At 39.7% G+C, this 13,929-nt stretch overlaps 1 protein-coding gene across 2 annotated transcripts in view; it reads left to right on the top strand.

Moving 5' to 3' along the window:
- Window positions 1-13,929, top strand: part of nfatc3a (nuclear factor of activated T cells 3a) — a 109,869-nt gene that overhangs the window by 91,159 nt on the left and 4,781 nt on the right. For both annotated transcript variants that reach the window (XM_057342600.1, XM_057342592.1), the window contains exons 8-9: window positions 274-400; window positions 2,681-3,697. In XM_057342600.1, the coding sequence (XP_057198583.1) occupies window positions 274-400; window positions 2,681-3,697 (1,144 nt within the window). The remainder of the gene's footprint in view (window positions 1-273; window positions 401-2,680; window positions 3,698-13,929) is intronic.

The raw sequence follows: 13,929 nt of genomic DNA, 5'->3' as shown, positions 1-13,929 counted from the left end.
CTCTTGACTATCATGAGACAACCTCCATTAAGAATCTGGGTCTTTTAAATGTTCAACACAAGATAAACTTGGAACACATTGTAGTGTTTTTCTGTGGTGCAATTTTGAGCTGAGCTTCGGACATCAATGATATATTTTACTTGCATAATTATGGTGTCCTTTTCCCTCAAGCAATTTATGTTTTTTAAATTCATACTAGAAATAAAATGTACATTTTATCCTCCAGAGATGCAGTAAAACATACACAATCATGTTTCATGTCTCCATCTGCAGTCAAGCATCGTTGTGGAGGTGCCTCAATATCACAGCAAGACGGTCACCTCAGCCATGCAGGTGCAGTTTAACGTGTGCAACGGCAAACGGAAAAGGAGCCAATCACAACGTTTTACCTATCTGCCAGGTACATTATACATTCACTATAAATCTTTTTATAAACTTTTTTTGAATGTGTATCTTTACAACATCATAAATGGTTTTTAAAATGTTATTGAAATCAGCATTCAAACGCTATTTTGTTACAGTAAAAATAACTACTTGGTGTAACAAAATACAAAAGAACAATATGAAAATTAACTGAAATATCTTTTGTGTTATTTCAAACTCATAAGTTTGTGCTGACTGGCATCCTAACTATCCACGTTGCATAAAGCTCACATTAAGTCTGGCCTCAGGGCAATTGTGTGACTTCATGCAAAACAGTTTTCTTACTAACTTCACTTAACAGAAACACAATGGCACACTTGTGGGTTCTCCCGTTTGATGATGCCCGTGTGCACAGTGCAGCAGTGTGGTTAGGGATGAGGTTGTTCCAGTAACAGTTAAGCACCTGGTTAACCGCTCATGTAAAACACCTTAAAACAAGATTCAGCATGATTTACATGTGGCTGGAGGCAAGTGTATAGAAGATTTGGACCCTCGTAAAGGGATAGTTCACCCAAAAATGAAAATTCTGTCATCATTTACTCACCCTCAGGTTGTTCCAAACCTGTATAAATTTCGTTGTTCTGCTGAACACAAAGGGAGATGTTTGGAAAAATGTCAGTAACCAAACAGATCTCATCCCCCATGTACTGCCATAGTAGGGAAAATAAATACTATGGCAGTAAATGGGGGATGAGATATGTTTGTCTTTTACTCTTTCTCTCTCTCTGCCTGTCTAATGGAGTTTCTGTCTTCCATTGACTAGTCATGTTATACATAATTGTTGTGCATTTTTAAGAAAAAAATTCTCAAAAGTTTTTGAATCATGACTTTGAGGTTGATGATTCACATTGTTATATTTTAATAATGATTTGCGTGATGAGATGTGATGTGATGTGATGTGTTGGGTTGACATGCATTGCAGCCGCACATTTAGCTTTTAAAATCGACATTGAACATACAATGAAACAAACAATGCTGCACTCTGGATGCTGGTCTATTTATGGCTTCGAGAGTTCCAATAAAGTGCAGTCGTGTGTGGCTCTCATAGCCATGATCTGGTTTGTTATTATTTTCCCAAAGCGAGTCAAACCGAAAAACAGCGTTGGCGTAATTAAATCACACGTGATCAACTTTTTTCTGTGTCTCTATCACCACGTTGCATGCAAACCTGAGTTTATTGTTGAAGAGATAAAGACGGAGAGAGAGGGAGAGCGAGACTGTTTGAGGCCAGCCTCCCGCCCACCCTGTTCGCTCCACAAAGCACCCACTCAAATTAGGGTTTCCTGTTTTCCACACTAACCCGTCGAGCCTCAGCCAATCAGAAGACAGCCCATGCAGCCAATATTGTGAACGGGCTGTAGCGACTGTGGTTGTCATGGCATCGGCCTGCAGAGAAAGTGGCATGACAGGGGGAAGGGCTGAGGTGTGCTGTATGTTTAGAACAGAGCCAGACTCTTCATGAGTTATGAATAAGAAACCAGACGCGACAAACAGATGATATGGTCTTCATTCAAACTACATACACTGTGAATGGTGTTAGCACTGTTTATTATAAACTTTATTAAAAGTCTTTTAGACACCTGCCTTTTTCCAAAACACATCTGGAAATGTATGCTCTAAATTGCAGTTATCAGTCGAAACTAAACTCGTCGTTGTTTTTGTTTCCGAGTACGTTGAGGATATACAGTTAGTAACACCAGACTGAAACACGCTCGCTCTCTCTCCCACACATGGCCATCACTTGCTCTCTATATGATGAAGCCATGTCTTAACTGCAGTAATGGCCTTGTAGCAGCGAACGGGCCGTAAACTGAATTTTGGTTCCCATTTGGAGCAGTGCTGGAGGGCAGACAGCATTCTTCAGTTCCCAAACTCAGCACTGGTTTACATGGCACTCAAGCAGGCAACATATGCTCTCGCAGAGTCCACGACAAGTAAAAATATCCCCCACACATGCGGGCCAGAGAAACAGCAGATCGGGAAGTAGGTTACTGAACACTATGTGGCTGTTACTCATTGTTTGCGCACGTCGAGTTTAGATGTCGTCGTGGAAGAAAGGAGGAGAACACTTGCACTGGGCAAAATTCTTGAACATTCTTGTTTGTTGTGTAATATTGCTGTCAGTTTTATTGGATATTAATGCTTTGAATAAAAAAAGCCAAACCTGAATAGATAAAAATATTGGTATGCTAAAGTGAAATGCTAAGTAATTAATTCACATCATGTTTTTGTTTCCTCACTCATTTCACCTTTCCAGTTCTGGTCAAGCAAGAACATAGAGAAGATCTCGACTCCCCTGCCGTGCCACCCATGTCCATGCCTCTGGTCCATGCTGCCAGTTTGGTCTGCGCTCAGCCGCTGTCCTCCCCAGAGCACTCCCACCCACCAGACGGCCGTCTGTCCAGCTCCCCGCGTGGCCTGGCTCCAGGCCTGCACCCACTCCAGGCCCCCTGCGCCCCGATGGGCTCACCCACTCTTCCCCACCTGCCCCACCTTCAGGCTCAAGGGCTGAATGCGCCTCATGAATGCCAGATGCCCTTCCACCCAGGCCCTGCTGCCACTGCCAGACCTTCATACCCACCCCTACAGCACAACATGCCCTTCAACGGCCAGCACGGTCTTCCTATGACTGCAGGCTCCCCACAGGCCTACGAGCGGATGCCCTTCCAGGCTGACCCAGCTGGGTGTCACAACCTGGGTTTGGGGATGGTGTACGGCCCTGCTTCTTCAACACCCACCACTGGAGTAGCGGCAGGGCCCGGCTCCAGCCCCAGCCATGCCGCCTGTGCCAGTAGCAGCCAGGTCATGGCACACTCTGCCCCGCACCTGCACTCTCTAGGTTACCATTGCCCCACTCCAGGGCAGGTCCCCTCACCCACTCACACACTGGGCCAGCCAGTGCCACAGCTCCAGCATCCTCTGGTGTACCATCCAGCAGGGCAGCGGTCCGCTTCCTGTCCGACACCCTCCAGTGCTTCTGTCCATATGGTGCCATCTCCACACTCCGGGCCCTCTTCACCCCAGCTCCATTCTCTCCCCTATCATTCACCCACCTCAACTTCACCCACATCTAACAGCCCCTTAGGGCCTTTACCTCTCTCTGGACAGCCTTCACCTCAGGCAAGCAGTCCTGTAATGGCTGTGTTGTCCCCAGCAGGGTCTTTGGTGAACACGCTTGCCCAACAGGGAGAGAGTCTTAACATCAAACAGGAGCCGGAGGATAGAGAGCCTACCTTTCGTACCATCGGCCTGCAGGACATTACTCTTGATGATGGTAAGTCCTTTTTCTACAATATAACAGAACTGTGAATTGAATAAACAAGAAAATGCTTTCTGGGTAAACAGAAGTTTTGTGTCTTCATAGTTGCATTTGCATGTAGAAAATGCCTGGGGACTTTACTGTGTTTGATAATAGTGTCATGACACAGGTTGGATTATTTACGCAGGTAATCCTTATTAGCAAACTATGAGACCTAATATCGCTGTAGTGTGGGGGAGGGAAAGAGAGAGAGAGGCTTTATTTAAAAATGTACTCGGATGTATTTCTTTTACATGAAAGTAGATGTACATTTTTGCATGATTGTAAACTTTTTTTTCAATCAGAAAATTTCAGTTTTCAATCAGACTGTTCTTTCAACGTTTTCTGTATGGATTAAATACTCAGACTTGGAGTACTACGTTGGGCAGTATACCATAATATACAGTACACAATAGAGCATCCCACAATGCAATGTGCTATGTTTGACCATCCATTTCTATGAATAATTTCTAGTCAAGTTAAATAACCCCAAATTTAACATGGTGTGATCGTACTGCTGAGACATTTTTACATGAGATTGCGATACAAATTCAAAAAAATTGTATTTATGCATTGCTTTGTGTATATATTTAATAGACTGCGTTAAAATATAAATAGTAGTTTACACATGTTGAGATAGAGGGAGTGAGTGAGAGAGAGACTGCCATAAGTGACATGTCATGTGTTTTTGTGGATATTTCTTGCAGACGATGTGTTTATGTGAGAACTACAGACAACAGACCACAATGGTTTCCTATTAAAAAGAAATCTCAGCGATTTACTAAATATCTGTGTAGTCTGTATTGTATTGAAGCCGATGCCTGGCACTGCATCATGGTAGATTATTGTTAGTTAGTGACCGATGAGAGGTATGTTCAGGCCAGTGCTGTAGTTCAGCAGCACAGGATCCAGCGATGTTGTCATGTTTATGAGATATAGATCCTGGATCAGAGTTTAATCATGGGGAGTCACTTCTGCTTTCTGTCTTACTGTGGGTTACACATTCAAATGTGCAGTGAGACGGAGTTAATGAACAGCTTGAGTCTCAAATTAGACAAGTGTGTGTTTAGTGATGTGTGAGTCCAGAAGGATCCAGTATTTGTCTGAAAATTAAAACTGCCCCCTCCGTACGTAGCCATGTTTAAAACACACAAAACCACACTCTTGGGTACATACTAATTCATGGACTTGTCCGGACTAATTCACTAATGTGTTCAAAACATGGTAACATTGCCGGAGGTCACACAGTACACACACTCCCACAAATTCAATATTTAAAGAAGCCTATTGCAATTTGTTTCTTTAACTTTAGGTATTGTTATGGTTTAGTAAGGGTTTATTATAAACCTTTTGCTTCTTGTTGTTTGAACATTTTATGGGAAAGTTTTTATTATTAGTTCATAATTTTATCATTGTAGAATGATTATTTTTTTGGGGTTACAAGGTTCACCTGTATACGTTTTTTTTGTTGTTGTTTTAAAGAAGATTATGCTTCAAATGTGAAATGTGATGTGCGAAAAAACACAATGAATATAAGTTATGAACAGAATTTTTTTTTCTGATTTTATCTTTGAAATTGATCATTTCTGTAATCTGTTAAACTATTCAAAAAGTGTCTTTAGGATGCATAAAATTCTACATCTAAACTTAGTCTAGCAAAACCAAGAAGTCTAATTTTACAGCATTTTCGGAATTTCTGAAAACCATCGAATTTTCTCCCGTGATCCACAGTTGGACATTGTTACTAGACAGGTTGAATAAACAACTGTCGTGAGTGTGAGAAAAGTGGTTTCAGAGGGTTTATGCTGTCAAGTACATAAGAATAAAGGTGCCCAAAGTTAAAGAAACGCCTACACATGCAGCGATGCATATGCATGTTGCACATATATACTGCAGGATTAGACTCTTGCAAGCTTTCTCATGCATTCAACGTGTGAGATTGGATGGATTTGAACCTGTTTAAAGTGAAGTTTTGAACTGATTCCACCGGGGACTGTGTCCTCCCCACAGCACGCACTATAAATAGGGTCCGTGTCACTCTGTCTGAAGCTCTTCAGCTTTGTGAGTTTTTAAGGAGGTCAGAAATGAACTGCAAATAGAAGAGAACACCAGTGACTCCAGTCAACCGCCTTTCACATACAGTACAGCAGTCACTGCTGTTAACCAGTAGTTACACTGGGATTAAACCAGTAGACCTATTTATGTTATCAACATCCAAAATGTCATTGTTGTCTATTATAATGGTTATATTTAAATATACGCACCTCTATACATCATGTGAATTTTTCTTTCTTGGTCTGTCGCTTCATGAGAGGATCATGAATCACTCTTCACGGTTAACTGTAAGCACTCTGCAGCTGGCAGAAAGTTTCACTACATTTAAATATAAGTTGACGTATCAGTCAGACTCTGCCGTTCTTAATCACACTTTTCCGGCACTTTTATAGCCCAGATACTTCGGTTCCATTTGATGAATCACTTTTCAGCAGAATTCAGTGGTTCTTTGTCTATTTGTTGCATTGCATTCTGGGAGTTGTGTGATATGTCAGTGTAGATTGATGAAGTGCAATATGATCTAGATGTTTACATGGTCTTTCACTTCAGTCGCAGTTTTAATTCTGGTTAAACTGGTTTTAATAGTGCTGACTAGCAGCATGTGGTATTGTAGGTGGAGATCACACTTGACATTGCGGTCCTTTTGTTTTATTTGAGCTTCCACATCGAGCTGTGCTTACGATGAGGTGATAAAAATGTATTTGGGTAGTTGTCAAATAAACCTTACATGTGTCCTATGGTGTGACATACCGGAAAAATGTAGAACAACATATGATGAAGATAAATCTCTCTTATCGTCTTTGTCCTTCTGAAACCTCGGATGTCCAAATTTACTTTTTCAGGAAATGGAAAAAACACTACTTTTTTTAATGATTAAATACAGTGTTGTCAAAATTGACAAGCACTTTTTAATACACAATATTAGTTAGATAAAACCCAGTGACAAACATAAAGGGTGATTAATAATAATGATTTATGGCAAAAAAAAGCACGAAATGTGGAGACGCAAGGTTTCAGAAGGACAGCAACGTTATGCTAATTTATATTATAAAAATAAATATTAGTCTTATAAAATAATATATTATTAACAGTTTGTTTTCTACATTTTTGCTGTCGCACCATAGGACACATTTATGGTTTATTTGTCAACTGTCCATTTATTAAGAAAGGCAAAATATGAGGAGAGCTATGAAACCTGATGGAACTTTTTCAGGGTTTGTTTTTCGATTAATAAGATTCAGTGGTACGGTGGTGTGTATTTGTGTGTGTGTGAACAGATGGCTCAGGTGATGTCAAAGACTTTGCAGGAGGTGTTGGGGAGGGGCTACAGACAGACTGACAGATGGACGACAAATACAGGGATCCATACAAGCAAACATACACACGCTTACAGAAAGGTCAAAGAAGGACTAGAATAAGAAGAAAAGCAAAGCATTAAAGAGTTAAGAAAAAGATCAATTTAATTAGCATGATATCGGTTGTTAGAGCACTTATTTGGCAAGCGACCGTGTGTGTGTGTGTGTGTGTGTGTGCGTGCGTGCGTGCGTGTGTGAGATGAGCATAAGGAGTTTGGATGCCATATTTTCCCTGATGAGTTTGGACCGGTTTCTTTGTGCTGAGCAGAAGGACCAGTGTGCCACTACATACAGTAGTCTTCTTTCTTTCCTCTTCTCTTCCTTTTTTCTCATCTTGTCTCCTCTTTTCACTCTTCTCATCTTGAATTGTCTCCTCTCTTTTTCTACTCTGTTTCGTCCCATCTTCCTTCTAGTTTCTTCTCTCTGTCATCATGTCGGTTTAAATTTATATAATGAATATTGTCTCAGAGGTCTGTGTTTGAGATCAGGCCTATGGTGTACACAGGCATGTGCGTGTGCTCCTTTGTTCTCCATGTCTGTGTGCAGCTGCCACCCCGGCGTGAGTGCACTGATCTGGGTTAATAATAGGCAAAGCCTGCTGTCTTTGGGTCCTGTATCTCATCCTCCTGTACACACTGTTTCTCTGAGCGTATATCTTAGCTTGATTCTTGAATTTCCCCACTGCAGATGAGAATCAGTGTCTCCTATTTGACATGTGATGGACCTTACCAGAGTAACAACTCCATTTGTCAATGGCGTGTTAATCAGTTCTTTAAAGAACCTTCTGCGCTGATCTGATCCGTCTGTTTCTTCGTGGTTCCCTCTTTCCGTTTGTGGGTACAGAAACTCCGTCTTGCAACATATTCCAGGTCTGTGGTCTTTAGCCAGTGCTAAACGACTGTGTCAAATGAATAACAAAACTTCTCTCATCTCGGAGGGAAAAAGAGTGCATAAGGGGAAAAACAGAGCTCTGGGCTCAATGTAGCTTGTTAAACACAATCAACAAACTCTTTGGAAACTAGTGGAAACCTGGTTTCATGTCATCTTTCCGTACAATTACCGACTCTGGAACGTCGTTTTGAGGTCTTGGCGAAGGCGGGCAGTGGCGCTATGGTCTGTCCAGTTTGCATTGCTGTGGTGTTTGGCTGTAGATATGTGGCATAGTGCAAAGATCCCTGGGAACTGATGTGACAGGACTGCGCTCTCCAACCAGGAAAACTCTAAGTCACAGTTATTAATTCTCTGTCGTCCATTAAATTCATGGTTGTGTATATTTCAAATAAGTATTCTTTTCTTTGTAGTTTTTTTGTAGTTACACCTTTTCTCTAGCGTTTGTTCTGCTTCTGCTTACTCTTGTAATTCACTATTTTTGTGTAGTTATTATTATAGGCAATAAATTGCTTGTTTTTTAATAATCATTTAAGAAAGCATCTGCTACTGTAGATGTAATTTAAAGGAACAGTTCGCCCAAGAATGAATTTTAATCCATAATTTACTCACCTTCATGCCATCCTAGGTTTCTTCAGTTGGACACAATCTGTAATTGGGTAATTGGATTGGAGAGGGACACATTTTTTGAAGCTCCAAAAAGCACATATATCTGTCATAAAACTAATCCATACAACTCCAGAGGCCAGTTGTTCAAAAAGTTTAATCTGGATTAGAATGATCAAGATTTAGAAATCTCATTTTTTTTTCAGGATCAGGTAATCCGTTTCAATTGTGTCCTGTTTTTTTTTTACAAAACTGAATTGGATAACCAAATACAAATCCAAATACACACTTTTTCAGATTAACAAATCTGGATTGCTAATACTCTACGGAGGCCCTAAACGGACATATAAAACGGCAAACAAAAAAATTCAAAAGACTTTCAGTTTTGCATTGTAGTGATGCGCGGGTCGGGGTCCCGCTTTTATGAAATTATTTGTCCAGCCCGCACCGCACCACTGTATCTATTTTTACAACCCGACCCGCACCCGCGACCATTAAATAGATATACTAGGCATTGTATGTAAATGAAAACAGGCTTTATTTCAGCCTAAAAGTGCTTGGAAACATTAGATTACATCGCCCTGTAAACTGGCAACAATATACGCTTATGAACCATAGAAACTTGCACTTCACCTAGCCGATACTGCTGTTGTCTCCTGCTGCAGCTATTTCTGAGAACCGGTCCCTAACATTCGATTTAGCAGCTTGACCTTCTTTTTTTAATGATGTAAATTCCCGACCTTAATTTCTCCCGCACCTCGTCTTCCATCTTCACTTTTATTTCTCCTTTTGTTATGTTGTTGTGGCTGGCGGCGGGAGCTGCTTGGCGCTTTCGTGACGTGTATTCGGTTTGGGGACATCACGCAAGTTATGTTGCTACGTAGGCCTACGTATTTTAACCTTATCAAAGAACCTAATAAAATATGAAAATATATATGACCAAATATTTAATATAGGCTATAGGGAATTGCACGTAACATACATGTTTTTTTTATTTTGTTTTTAATGACCCGCCCCGACCCGCGGGTTATGAGATGACCCGCTCATCACTATTGCATTGTGTTCACCTGAGAGACTGCATTCGCCAGCGAAGAACTACAGGTTCATCACTGATGATGGTGACAATGTAGTTTACAAACTGTGATTAAAAAACACTTTACATTTAAATTATTTTATGGTGCCTAAAAAAGATAAATAAAAATGTCTGTGTGTATATTATGTCATGTAAATCATGTTGTATTTCTGACCAGTTTTATTACTTTTTTGTTCCTGAAATCCACCCTTCTGCTGGGATCAGTATAATCCTGATTTTTTTTGGCTCAAACATATGCCAATCTTACTAAAAAGTTTTGAACAACACAAAGTGACCATTTGATTCAGATCAAAACCTATATTGGATTTTGTGATCTAATCTAAATTCAAAATCCATGTTTTGCCTTTGAACGACCCATTTTTTAAGATTTGATCCAATCCGGTAGCCGAGCCGAAATGAAATCAGATTACTTTTAAACAACTGGCCCCAGGGGATTAATACATGTTTGCTGAAGAGAAACGATACGTAAAAACTATTAAAACAAGTAAAGACAATTAATATTTTGAACATATAGATGAGAAAACTGCAGTGGCTCTAACAGATACATATTGGATACATATTGGAACACAGGTTTAGACATACAAAATAAATGCTGATTCTGTAAAATAGCATCTGAATTACCATAAAGTTTTGCTAAAAATCCCTTTGCCCCACTGGCTATGCTGTGCTGGTCATTAAAACCAGTGACTAAACATGGTAAAGAGTTAACTTATGCCTCAGGTCAAAGATTAGGAGATGAATCACTGACTGACTCTTAAAATGGGGAATCCACATATGATTCACAGACCTAACTAACTGCTCCCTTGTGCTCCCTCTCTTATTCTCTCTTTCTTCTGCATTTATTTTCAAACAAGTTCATTAAGGTTTCAGGTTTGTGGTGTGGTGGTCTGCAAAGCGTTGCTCGTGTCGTAGAAGTTAAGCGCTTCTAATAATACAAATTAAATCCAGAGATTTCTCGTTGCTCAGGTCATTAAAGATGAGCAGAGAACTTAAACTAGATTTGACATATTAGACTTTGTAGATCTAAAGTCACTCATCAGTTTATTTAAACTTTTGAAGTTTTTCTTTTAATGGAAACAAATGTTCTCTGATGAGGTCAATGTTGCCTTGCTTTAATACTTTCCATTATATCACATCGCACCCGCTGCACTTTGTATCATTATCGGAATCTCACCTACAGTGGAATAAAGTTTTATATTTAATGTTTGAAGACGCAACTGTAATTCTTGAGCACCTCATTTTTCAATATTCCCATTAATAAAACCGTTTTTGTTTTCCTAAAATCTTTCATAATGAAGCAGTGAAAACTGATGGTAATCGGTTAGTCATTGTTAGCGCAGGTTGTCCGAAGATGGTCGGCTCTTTTTATCTCTGCTAACGGTCAGCCGGAGCCTTGAGTAGTCCAGTGATTCACAGATTCGGGGCAGCACCATACACCAATATCACTGACTTTGAGCTTTCAGGCTCAGACTCGGTGTATTATATGTTAATAAGGGATGCCCCCCAACACTCATCCAGAGAGGATCCCCTGTTTAAACACTCTGCTCTGAGTGTCTCAGGCATTATGTGAAAGCGATCGAGATGAATCATGCTTTCTTACATGTGGGGAAAGACGACGCTGAAACCTCTGAAGTCTGTTTCTGCTATATTGCGATATATTGCACAGTAACTTCCCGTATTTAACTGAGTCAGATGCTTCGCTAATATCAACAGAGCACCAGTCTCAGTTTAGACACTCGCTCTCTGAGTATACTATGTTGTTGAGATTTATGTATCATACTGTACCTTTTTAAATTGTCTACAGTAAGCTGCTTTAATGTGAATGCAACTGCCGTGTCCAGAGTTTTGTTTTGGCTGCTCCGTCCTGACGTGACTTGCTGTCGAAATGGTCCAGATGTAGAGTAAAGAGAGCATGTATTCACACTGCAGTGTGTATGTTTATGCTTCAATGAACTTGAGGAAGTACAGTGTTTTTATTTCACCTAATATTGGAAAAGGTGAGACAGAGAAAGCGTTTGATTTAAAGGGAGACTTTACTAGCAAATTAAAATTTCCCCATGTTTTACACACCCTCAAGGCATCCTTACTGAATATGGTTTTCTTCTGGAAGAATAATCCAGTCATTATACCACGTATCATTTTACTTCCAAGCGGTAGAATGGGAGTGAACGGGTGTTGACTTTTTGAAGCTCCAAAAGGTGCATCCATCGATCAAAGAACTGCTCGACATGGCTCTGTGGTCTTAAGAAAGGTCTTCTGAACTTACGACACACCTGTATCATTTGCTGGAAAAACAAGCCTCTCGTTCGCCTGGATCTGAGGGATAACGGATGTTAGACATTATCGTTAACATCGTTGTCAATATGGATATTTATCTTAAACAAATGCGTCGATTCGCTTAAGAAGAGCTTTGTTAAGAATACAGAGCCGTGTCAAGGAGTTCTTTGATCGATGGATGCACTTTTTGGAGCTTCAAACCCGTTCACTCCCATTCTACCGCTTGGAAGTAAAATGATACGTCGTATTATAACGCCGACTGCATTATTCTTCTAGAAGAAAACCATATTCAGTTAGGATGCCTTGAGGGTGAGTAAAACATGGGGAAATTTTGATTTGCTAGTAAAGTCTCCCTTTAAGGGGAGAAAAGTACATCATTTATGAAATAAGAAAGTCCTCTTCAAAACAGAGTAAACACAGAGGCGTTCTAAATTTACTTCGCTTAAATTCAACGCCCTTAAAAATCTGCCAATACCACAGGCACTGATGAAATAGCTGTCTGTATTTATTGACTTGCTGTGTACTTGAGCTTTGCTTTTTAAAAGTTATATAAAAGCTTACATTTTTGCATGTTTGTTTTGGCTTGGGTTTTTTATTCCAGTGTAAAGTGTGCACCCATTTCATTTTGCTTTATTTTTTCATTTGTGCTTTTTTGTGAAATATTGTTATTGCTTTGAAAAAACACTTCAGCTGGTAATTTATGACACATTTAATGAATAAGGTTTTAAATGTTGCACTTGAAATATAATACAAATATACTGTAATGTAAATTTGATATACATTTCTGTAAATATATTTCATAACATTGTATATTATTTCTGTTTCTTGAAAAAAACAAAATATGTACCTTCATTTTTTAGGTTCCAACTTCTTGTAATAGATTTCAGCGAGTCTTTCTTTACAGACTTAATCTTGTGGATATGTAAATGCATTAACATTTCTATGAATGACAATGTCACTCGTGTCTAATGTTTTATATTGTTCTCGAGCTTCAATTATGAATAATATTCACCATGCAAAGACTGTAATTGACTTACTTTTGGGAAACGTCCCATCTGTGTTGATTTAACTGACAAGTAAATAACCTGTACAGAGGGACTTTCTCCATTAATTTAAGTGGTAAAATGTGAACCAAAGCATAACGTCTCATAAACTCCACACATCCTTACCTTACAGTATATCTCTTTTTTGCTTTATATACACTTTGATTGTTTGTGCATGTTAACGTGACGCATTGTGTAAGTATTATTTGTGCAGAAGGTGCTGCCCTTTGAATGTTTGTGAGGTTGTGCAACGCAGGTTTGTGCAGTGTGTGTGTGTGTGCGTGTGCGTGCGTGTGTGTGTGTGTGTGTGTGTGTGTGTGTGCGTGTGTGTGTGTAAATTAAGTGTACGTTTATGAAGTGTGAGAGGCAAGTGGTTCGTTGAGTGGGTTTTAAAGCAGAAGTCACAATCGGCACAAAGCAGGTCTGTATGTGTGAAGTGTGTTCATGCAAGAGGAAGAGCCGCCTACGCCAACAGGATGATCTGTCACAGGGGCTGGGCATTTGAAACATACACACACACACACTCAAACATTCATCTTTTGCACACAAACCCATAACAAATAATAACATCAACCACAACACAATGTACCAAAACAACTCTGAACGGCAAACACACCAAAATAAAAAATTCTAATCACCGCGTGAAGCCGACGCACGTATACGTACTACAATCAAAGAAAACACCTAAACCTAACAAATAAACTAAGTTACACAAATATCACACACTGTGTGTAAAACACCAGAAGATAAAATATTCAATAAACAAATAGCCACAATTTGTAAGGAAGTATGAGTAGTGTAGACTAGAGACCGCTTAACCTGAATGATACTAGACACGGCAATGCTAAAATTACTTTCTAGTGACATTTAACATTTTTTAGGGCTTCAGTT

This window comes from Triplophysa rosa, linkage group LG1, assembly GCF_024868665.1.
Source record: "Triplophysa rosa linkage group LG1, Trosa_1v2, whole genome shotgun sequence".
NCBI lineage: Eukaryota > Metazoa > Chordata > Actinopteri > Cypriniformes > Nemacheilidae > Triplophysa > Triplophysa rosa.
This window is presented reverse-complemented; position numbering and strand designations above follow the sequence as displayed.